The sequence below is a fragment of the Trypanosoma conorhini genome (assembly GCF_003719485.1).
Source record: "Trypanosoma conorhini strain 025E chromosome Unknown Tco_14.4_contig_00006, whole genome shotgun sequence".
Lineage (NCBI taxonomy): Eukaryota > Euglenozoa > Kinetoplastea > Trypanosomatida > Trypanosomatidae > Trypanosoma > Trypanosoma conorhini.
In genome coordinates, this window is record NW_021704092.1 from 22716 (window position 1) to 32720 (window position 10005).

The 10005-nt window shown below is 57.5% G+C and overlaps 2 protein-coding genes across 2 annotated transcripts, besides 4 other annotated features; both read left to right on the top strand.

Moving 5' to 3' along the window:
- The first annotated feature begins 448 nt into the window (after positions 1 to 448).
- Positions 449 to 484: a microsatellite.
- A 756-nt stretch (positions 485 to 1240) lies between these two features.
- Positions 1241 to 6058, top strand: Tco025E_00302 (uncharacterized protein; the record flags this gene model as incomplete). The annotated part of the gene is made up of 1 exon (XM_029367246.1): positions 1241 to 6058. One exon carries the CDS (start codon positions 1241 to 1243, stop codon positions 6056 to 6058), a length of 4818 nt encoding a protein of 1605 aa, XP_029232646.1.
- A 559-nt stretch (positions 6059 to 6617) lies between these two features.
- Positions 6618 to 6646: a microsatellite.
- Positions 6647 to 6766: 120 nt separating this feature from the next.
- On the top strand, positions 6767 to 9295 carry Tco025E_00303 (uncharacterized protein; the record flags this gene model as incomplete). The annotated part of the gene is made up of 1 exon (XM_029367247.1): positions 6767 to 9295. The coding sequence occupies one exon, from the start codon at positions 6767 to 6769 to the stop codon at positions 9293 to 9295; it is 2529 nt and encodes an 842-aa protein (XP_029232647.1).
- Positions 9296 to 9508: 213 nt separating this feature from the next.
- Positions 9509 to 9550: a sequence feature (A-rich).
- Positions 9551 to 9953: 403 nt separating this feature from the next.
- Positions 9954 to 9980: a microsatellite.
- The last annotated feature ends 25 nt before the right edge of the window (positions 9981 to 10005 follow it).

Below are 10005 nucleotides of genomic sequence, written 5' to 3' on the forward strand. Positions count from 1 at the left end.
CTATACGTTCTGCGCATCGCCCTCCCCAGCCACGCACTCGCGCCATTTCCTCTTGCCTTCGTTTTTTTTTACGGTAATTCTTGTGCTTACCGCTTTTTTCACGCACTCGCTTCTCCCATTCCCCCTCTCGTGTGTGTGGGTGGGTGTGGCTGCAGTGGCGGTGCGCGCGTGCAGGGACTGTGGCAGTGAACAAGACGGCTGCGAGGGCTGTGGGGGGGGGGGAGTGAAGAAGAAAGAAAATAAAACGCGCAGGATGACGGCGGCCACATTGCATGTGTACTGCACTGATGGGAAAGATAGTAATAAAGCGAGGCCAGAGGCGAATATAGACAGAGCGGGAGTACAAGGTGGACTGTGTGCATTGTATGTTCCCTATCTTTTTGGCTATTGATGTTTTTTTTGTTTTCCTCGGTGATTTGTGTGCCTGAGTGAGGTGAGAGGCAAAGGAGCAGCTGCTGCTGCTCCTGCTGCCAATTCTGCGGCTTTGGTTTCATATAGACGCGTGTGCATGCCTACTTGTGTGTGGCTGTGGCTCTGTGGGGGGTTCTGTCACCTGCGCTGCGGAGGGGGGAAGTGGCGCGGCTGCGGGGGAGCGCGGAGACCCGCAGAAGCGCGCGGTGGAGGCGAAGGCGACGTGCGCGCGACTGCCAGGCATGTCTGCGTCTTTACCCAAACATGCCTACAGGCCCGATATAAAGCCGGGTGCATGGCGTTGTAAGCGCATGTGTGCATCGCAGCAGCAGACATGGGGTTGTTTTGAGGAGAGGAGGAGGATTAGGGAAAAGAGGGGGAAAAGGAAAAAACGTAAATAATGAAGCAAAGAGAAGCGAGTGACCATTGAGCTTGGCCCTCTGTAGCCCTTAATATATGTCTGTGGGTAGATGGGTGAGTAACGACGCTTCCTCTTCCCTGAACGCCGCACCCACACCCTTTCTCTTTCTCTTTTTAATAGTATTCTGCCTGTGTCTACATCCGTACTTGTGTGTATTTCACTCATCTGTGAGGGAACAAACAAATGCACGAGTGGCTTTGTATTCAATGTGTTCTCTTTATTAACTTATATCTCCCGATTTGTACATATGCACACTTGGTTTATGCTGCCCCATTTCTGTATTCCTGCTGCTTGGCTGGTGTGTGGGCTCGGGCTGTGTCCGCACGTGTTTTCGTCTTTTCTTTTTTATTGCTGTTGCTGTTGTTGTTTCCAAACTATGCCGCCTTGAGGTCGAGTGAAAGCGAAACCATGTACACCTTCAAGCGCTCACAGCAGCAGCGACAGCCCTTCCCGGCTGGCAACGCCACTGCTGGCGATGGGGAGGAGGAGACTACGGCGTACGTGGCGTCGCCCGATGGATACGGCGACGCGGGCGACGGCAACGCCGTGACGGGTGACGGGATGGAGGCAGCGGCACCGCCGCTGGAGGGCGGAGCGGATTCCGCGGGGCAGCCGCCGCAGGAGCAGCAGCCGGTGTCTGCTGAGCAGCTCTCCGGGCAGACGTCGTCGGCGGAGGAGGTGCTGCAGTACTGCCGCGAGATGATTGTTCGCCGCCACATCACCCCGCCCCCGCAGTGGCGACGCATGCGCGCCGAACTGCCGGCCTCCATCGCAGAGTTGCGGCTCACACCCTCTGCTCCGGAGCCCATTCAGAGCACCCACCCCATCACCCCGTCACCCTGCGTTGTCCTGCAGCTCGACAACAGCGTGCCGGAGGGGATGACGGCCAAGGAGTACTCCAAGAGCCTCGTAAAGTATGTCATGGACCTCCTCGCCTACCAGCGGGCCTCCACCGCCATCACCTCGCTGCGGTTTGTAAAGATTGGCACGGAGTTGTCGCAGCTTGTGTTAACCTTTGGCCGCGACGTCCAGCTGGCATCGTTGGTGCTGGGGGAATTTGCAAAGGTCGGTCTCCGGGCCGGGTTTGGCGCCCCCATCAAGGAGCACTCGCCGAACGCGACCTTCCGTGTGACGGACTACTACATGACGCTGCACGATGGTCGTGGCATCACTGCGGAGGACATCGTCGCACTGTTGGGGTCGACGCAGTCGCCGCAGGACATTAGTGTCCTGGCCGGGTATGAGCCCGGGGTGTTCTACGCGGCGGCGAAGCGTCCAGAGACGGTGTACGCCTGGCTGTGGAACCCCTTTTGCTCCTTCGTGGTGCAGCGAACTCTCTTTGAGCAATGTGGAGTGCTTGTGACAATGGCAGACTGCCCGCATGACTTCGTTGGACGCGGTGGGTCCCCGTTGGCCGTGGGGCAGGGGAGGCGGGAGCCCGGGCGGGGCCGACGGGGCTTGCAGGGCGGCGGCCACGGCGGCGACGAAGACGACGAGGAGGAGGAGGGGGAAGTGGCTGAATTTGGTGCCGAGGACGACGACTATGACGCGGACACTTACAACGACCTCGGCGGAGGCAGTCGCGTGGCAAAGAGCGGCGCACTGGAGTGGACCCGCAACGCAAAGGATGAAATTGATATCTTTGAGGGAATCGACAAGCCATCGACGCGAGAAGCAGCGCGCCTGGAATTTATGGATGACGACATCACAGAGCTTTTGCAGCAAGTAAATGCGGAGAAGCAGCAACAGCAGCCTACGGTGTACACTGGCACGACTCAAGCGGCTGGGCCTTATGATCGGGCTGCTGACGGAGTGATATTGCCCACCCCGTATGCGCAGCCGCCCGCCCTGCAGCAACCCCAGCAGCAGTACCCGTACTACGGCGGAGGTGCGCTGCTGCCTCCATGGCAACAAGAGCAGCAGCAACAACAACAGCTTATACGTGACCAGCAATTAGTGGGGCAAACGGTGCCTCTGCCGTATGGTACGATGCCCCCGTCCGCGGACGGCTACATCTTGGCACGCGAGCCAAACGTAAAGTATCCTGAGCTTGTAGATGAGGACGCCACCAGTGCGCTTCCAGAGCCTGTGAACAACGAGGATATGACTTCAAATGGAGAACTATCACAGCAGCAAGAACAGCAGCCTGAAATGTATTGGATTCCAGAGGGGGCGTCAATGCCGGTAGTTGGAAATGGGGGTATTTTGTACCCTATGCCCTCACTGCCTCCCTATCTTACACAGTCATTTGCCCCTTCAATACAGTTGCCACTGCATCCGCATCCCATGCACGACGGAATGAGCGTTATGCCTTCTATTCTCGGGCAGCCCTTGTACGGCAGCCCCTATGCTACTGTTGGCGTCGGTCTCATAAATAATAACATTAATAATCAAAACAGCGGCATGACTCAGCAGCAGCAGCAGCAGCAGCACTCTAATATGGGTATTCTTCCCTCTTTTCCCATGGCAGACGTGTCGCAGCCACTGCCACGCGTGATGACGGCAGATAGAGTGCAAGAGTTGGCCATACGAGTTGTGGAGCTGGCGCAGGTGATATTTCCGGCCCCAGCAAGGTCCGCAGCACTACTACTACCGCCCCCGCCCGCAGGAACGGAAGAAGAGACGGAAGGCGCCGTCACCGTGCAGCTCGCCTCACCTGCTAACGAGGGGAAAAGGGTTTCGGAGACACTGTTTCCCAGGGTCCCATGCACCGCCACTGTGCCCCATATGAGTGCGGAGTTGGAGGACCTCATCTCGTTTGTTCGGGATGAGTACCTGCAACTCAAGCAGGTGATTGAGAGCTCTACTCCTGAGGTGCAGGAAAGCCGCCGCCGCATCGTATCCGCCCTGCTCGCCCATGAACCAGGTCTACTTAACAACGATGAGGAGACTGATTGGGTGCCGCAGGAGCAGGGCAGCGCCAACGCGGAGGGGACGAGGTGTCTGCAACTGCCCGCTCTCCTTCCATACTTGTTAGCAACGACGGAGGGAACTGAAGTTGTGTCCGCCATAGCGTCATATGAGACAGAACAACTTCTTCCGCTCCTGACACGATATGTGTTGCCGTTTCTATTGGATGCCGCAGTCGTGCGCTCCGTCGTCGCCGTGGCGCTGCGCGCGGAGCCAACGGCGGAGAATCCGCTGGTAAAACGTATTATACGTCACTGGGAGGCTCTGACCAACTGGCTGCATGCATATATTAATTCTCAGGCTGCTGCTGCGGAGGTGCGTGCAGAGGGAGAGTTGGAGCACGCCGCAGCAACCCAGCAGCCAGTTAGATCCACAACAACAAGGTCGACGGTGGTACGCCGACTCACCTCGCAGGTGGGGAACACAATTGACATGCTTCTGGCGGCCATGTCCCCAGAACAGCGCGCTGGAACAAAAGCGTACCTGAATGCCACAAACGCGCTCGAGACATTTGTACGGTCTTTGCAGACGGTGCGGCAGGAGGAGTCTGCGCAGCAAGCTAAGGGTGAGGAACCCCGGACAGCAGCCGCCTCCCAGCTGTCTATGGCCACGCTCTGGAGCGCCGATGGAGCTGTCCACCGCTCTTTAATGCGTCTCTACCTTAACGCCAACCTCCTGGACGGAACGGAGCTGGTGGATTTGTTATTCGTCCCACAATCCTCCTTAACGCGGGATCAATATTACTTTGTTCTCGTGGCCTTCTCGAAGAGCCTCGTTAGTCAGGTCTTGAGTGATGAGACGGCGCGCGCCTGCGGTGCGTTCTTGCGTTTAATGGAGCAGAAACTGCTTCAGGTGGAAACCTCCAACAGTGACGACAGCTGCGGCGGCAGCAGCGCGCCCGTACTGACCGAAAAGGACGCCGTACACCTCCTCGACGCTGCGCTGCGGGCAGTTGGCTCGGCAGAAGTGTACACGTGCTTGCGGGATGCGTACCTCGCGGCGGTTCCACCGATGAGGCGGTACGAGAAGGTGGAGGCCAAGCTGGCGCGGCCAACGCTGCCGGTGATGTCATCTTTGGCGCCTCCTGCGCCACAACACAACCCTCATCACCATCCGCACCATCCGCACCGGCAGCAAGGGGAGGAGGAACAACCGTCTGACCCACAAAGCGGCTGGCAGGCGGCGTGGACGGCGGCCATGCGTAACTACCCGCAGTTGGGCGACCCGTTTACCCCGCTGCCGACAGGCTGGACGAGCGCACTGAGCCGCTCGTACGGGCACTATTACTTCAAGAATGCCAAAGGCACCGCGACCTACAAGCATCCGACGGACGCGGCAGAGTTCATGGCGACTCCTCAGGCCTTCCTGCAGGAAACTGGTGTAACCGCCACCCTCGCTGATGTCCTTGCGTACGCGAATAATAGCCACACTAACACCAATAAAACCGAGGAGGAGAAGGAGGGGGAGGAGGTTGGGGCTACAGCACCCGCGGGAGAATTGGTAGCAGCTCGCTCGGTGGATAATGGTGTGAAAATTACAGAGGAAGAGGCGAAGAATTGGTTGGCAGATCAGCGAATACGCGTGGAGGCGCTCGACATGGCCACTCTGGCGCTGCTGAGGATTACATATCGTGCCGGTGGAAGTTCGGGGCGGCGTGGTGGCCACGACCGCAGCAGAAGGTCTAGTCGGCGTCGACGTGAGAGCAGCGAGGGTCACCGGCCCCACAGTCATCATCACCATTCCCGCAAACGTGCACGCGGGAGTTCGTGCAACGCGGCCGAGTTGCAACGCAAGCTGGTCAAACTCAGCAGCTACCCACCACGCGGCCATCCGTTTCCACCACTCCTGCGTGGTTGGACATGCAACCTGAGCTCCTCGAATGGGTTATACTACTTTCGACCCCCGCGGGGAAACCCCGTTTATCAGCATCCGTTGAGCCGTCGCGAGTACCGCGCCTCACCGCAGGCGTTTGTCTTGCATCGTGGCATCCACGCCAACGCGATCGCCGTTGAGGCGCACAAATCCGTGGAGGAGGTTGAGAGGTGGTTGGCGGATCAAAGGCAGCGCGACGAGGCCTTGGATGCGGCGGTGGTTCTCATGGTTCCGATAGAATATGCCCTTAGCCCTGACTACGATGAGGACGACACGTGGGCGTGCGGTGAACCGCAGCACCAGGAGCACCAAGCGCAGGGGCATGCGGCGGAGGAGGAACCGGGGGAGCCGCAGCAGCAGCAGCAGCAGCGGCAAGAGGAGCAAGAGGGTGGCAATCGTCTTCGTAGTGTCAGCCCTCACAACACAACAGCAACAACAACGTAGCGCGGCAATGCCTTTTCCGTCAATCTATTCATGCCGGTGGAGTATTCAAAATAATTTATTTATTTGTTTGTGTGCCCCCCCCCCTCCGATCTAACCCCATCCCTGCACCGCCGTTAGAGAGCGGGAAAAAACGCAAACGAATAAAAGAGAATAGAAAGAGTAAGAGAGATAGGGAGCCCCAGCGTCTAATGTTGTTGTGTGCTGCAGTAAAGGCAGGTGAAAGGCGTCTGGAACTGAAAAACAAACACGAAGAGGAGCCGTGTTAAAAACCCTTTCGTATTTATCTATCTTTGCTACAGCTGTGTTTATGTATGGTTGTTTCTATCTGCTCCCTTTTTTGTTCGTTGTTGGCTTCTCCACGCCCACTGTTTTGCCGCCTCCCTGCGAATTCTGCCGGCTCCGCTTTATTTGCTCTTTTCGCGCCCCTCCTCCCCGTACGTTGTGCTCGAAACGAAGGAGGGAGTAAACACCGTTTGGCTGCGGAAGGTGGGTGGAGGGGGGGACAGCCGCAGCGAAGGCGCAAGAGGCAATAAAATAGTGCAAGGGTGAGGAGGAGTGTGTGTGCGTGTGCGTGTGCGTGTGCGTGTGTGGAGGGAAGGAAGTGGGGGGCTCACATCATCCCCGCGCGGAGGCCACAAACGGGGGAGGGTCGAATAAATATCCGTTGGGGCAAAATAAAAATAAAAATAAACCGCTTCTGAAGTCAAAATGGCATCCGCAACCGAGTCGCTTCGCTGGGTCAAGTACGACGGCGTGTACTACGCCTCGCTGGTTGTGCCGGACGACGACGCACCGATGCCAGTGGAGAGCGGCCATGTATTTGTGTACTTTCTTGGCAGCGAGAGCGGCGCCGTCGTGCCGATTGCCGACACGTCTCCCTACGATCCGCACGACACGTCCCGCACAAGTCATCCCGCTGCCGCGGCGGGTGTCCTTGTGGCGCAGCAAATCATCGCCGGGGCAGAAGCGGCGGCCCACGAGGACGCAGCAGCGGAATATGCAGAGGCGATGGTGAAGGATGGCCCAAGGAAGAAGGGGAAGAGTGGTGGAACGAAACAGTCTCACAAGGAGGCGCCGCTCGCCGTGAGCAGAAGGGCGGAGGAACAGGAAGAAGAAGACACGCTGTTGGGGGCAACGTTGACCGTGGATGATACTAAACGAAATAGAAGGCGTCAGGCGGACACCGAGGATGAGGAGGAAGAGAATGCCTTGTTGCAGCTTCACTCCCGAAGCGGGGGCAAGAAAACTCGTCTTGAGGAGCAAGAAGAAGAGGAAGAAGAAGAAGTGGAGGATAGTGTACCAGGTAACAGTGCGGAGAACAAGGAGGAGGAAGAGCAGCGAAGTCGTTGGAAAGATATGGCGGAGGATCTTAACATCACTACACCCTTACGCGCTAGTGGCGGCAGAGGCAGCCATGGCAGAACCAGTAACAAGCGGCAATCTGAGACGTACCCCGCTTCGCTGGATAGCGGCTCCGTTGTGGGGCCCTTTCTTACGGAGATACGCCACCATTACCGCCTGGCACTTGCAGAGGCAGTGGATAGTGGCCGTATTGTGAATATGCAGGAATTAGAGCTTGTTCGCCTGGTGGAGAGCCAGTTGCTGCGGTGGCGCGGCGAAGTGGCGTACGTCCAGCATCTTTTACAGGACGCGGCGACGGAGTACCACGCGGTTGCCGCCGGTCCCGCAGGGGACGCGCATGGCACCGACGCTACGGTGCTTGAGGAGGAGGCAGCGTCTCTGCGTAGCCGCCTGGAAAGCCTTCAGTCGTCGTTTGATCTTGAAGAAGTCATTAAAAAGCACCTCCACCTCCGGGACAAGCCGCCCGAGCGGCGTGAACGCAGGCGTGCGGGAACGTTTGCCGCTGGCAACGTCTCCACCTTCACAGACGCATCTCTGGCGTTTGTTTTAGACGTGCACGCCTCTACCGCAGTGCCGCGCGAGCTGACGCATCAGTTGGCACATCGCTACCGCGAGCAGCGTCTGCGCCGGGAGAAGCTGCTGGCCTCGCAACACGGACTTGGAAAGACCGGGTTCACCGCCCCAGTGGCGCGTGTCATGGAGAAGTGGCGGCAGTCCCGTGAGGCGATGGTGCTTGACCCGCGTCGTGAGAGCCAGCCTGTGTCACGCCGCTATTCCGAGAGCCTCGCCAGGGTGGAGCGGCATGCACTAAAATGTCTTTCCGCGGCGAAGGGTCCGGCGAGCCAGTTGGCCTCCCTGTACCGCACGCAGCAAGAACAGCGGCAACAACAGCCACAACGCATCTCGAAGAACATCTACAACTTTCACGACTTTCACGAAGAGGAGCAGCAGATGACGTCCATGTATCAGGCGAGCAGCAGTCATCCTTACATGTCAGGCGTTGGGATGCCCAACGACGCCGATGACGCCGATGACGCCGCACAGGACACTTTCCAGGCCCCACTTATCTCGCCGCTGCGCACGAGCTTTGATCCACGTGCGACCTTTGCTTTGGACATTGGGGAGATCAAGCAAGGGAACACGCTTGCAGAGCAACTCGCGATGCAGAGTATGCAGTACAGCCACAGCATTCACCTCCCCTCACAGGAGTCGGTGTGGGAAAGCAGCGAGGCCTACGAGTCTGGGCGGCGAAGGCGCGGGGGGCGATCAACGAGCCGTGCGGGATCGACGTCTCGGGCGTCGTCGCGGGCCTCCTCCGTGGTTCGCGATTATGCCGACGACGCGGTAAGCAAAACTAACACCAATGCTATGACTACTAACAATAATAATAATGCTGTGAGGACCGGCAACGAGCGACGCTGGCGGAATGATTGGCGTGCCTCGGCTAAGCGGGCCATCCTCGAACAGCTCACACTGTACCTGCGCGGCATCCGCGGCAAACCCTCACTGCTCAACAAGGACCAATTTCAACTCATTGCGAAGAAGCTGCTAGAGCGCGCTGTACGAAGCGAGTCAGAGCGCACTGGCCTTTCCATGTCTCTTCAAGCCAACAACGCAAACGCCCCGTTTACCAAGGACATCGAGGCCCGCCTGCGCAAGTCTGTGGATAACTACGTCATGCGCCACTTTTTGAATGCCCGCACCCCCGAGCCACAAAAGCGGAGCCGCGGCGGTGACGCAAGGACGACTTCCCTGGATCAGTGGGCGGCCTCTGTTCGCGAGACGACGCAGCGGCAGGAAGATGACGACGAGACGCGTTCCCTCATGGGCGCGTATCCGCATTCCAACAACTCGCCCGTGTATGATGAATGGTGAAGAATGCCGGCTGCTTAGGATCTTTCTTTTTTTGTTCCTCCTCTTTTCTATTGTAAGGACAAACCCAGTACGCCCTCGCATCACACACGCACGTCTGCGGTACCCAGAAGGACGCGGCTGCTTGTAGCCGCGCGGGAGCAGCGGCTGGTATGCTTACAAGGGCAGTAAGAAGGCGAATATGGGAAGGAGGAGAGAAGTGGGAGGGGTCGTGTAAAAGAAAAAAAGAAAGCAACAAATGAAGAGAGGGAAGTAAAGTGGCTAGAATGAGAGTAGGTGTGGTATCTAATCAAATAATATTCATCCCACCCCATGTATTTCATCTCTCACCTCGTCTTTTGCTAATGCGCTTCTGTCAGCATTTCAGTTGTTGAGTTCTACGTTCTTCGATGTGCGGGTACGACATGTGTGTCTCACTCCCACCCCACGTATCCCAGGCTGGTTACACCTTTTTTTATATTATTGTTGTTGTTGTGGTGGTGAAGGTTTGTTTGACGGCTCTTGTTGTTGTGTATCACTCTTCCTTCTGGTTGTCTTTAATTTCCGCCGCATGGAGTCGTCCTTTAACAAGATATATATATATATTTGTTTGTTTTCTCCCCCACACGGCAGTTGTGGGCTATGAGGGTGCTCTTGCAAGCGGCTGTTTGCATCGTATCTCTGTGTGTGTGTGTGTGTGGGTGTGTGTAACTGTTCACTCCTTCCCCGCCGCT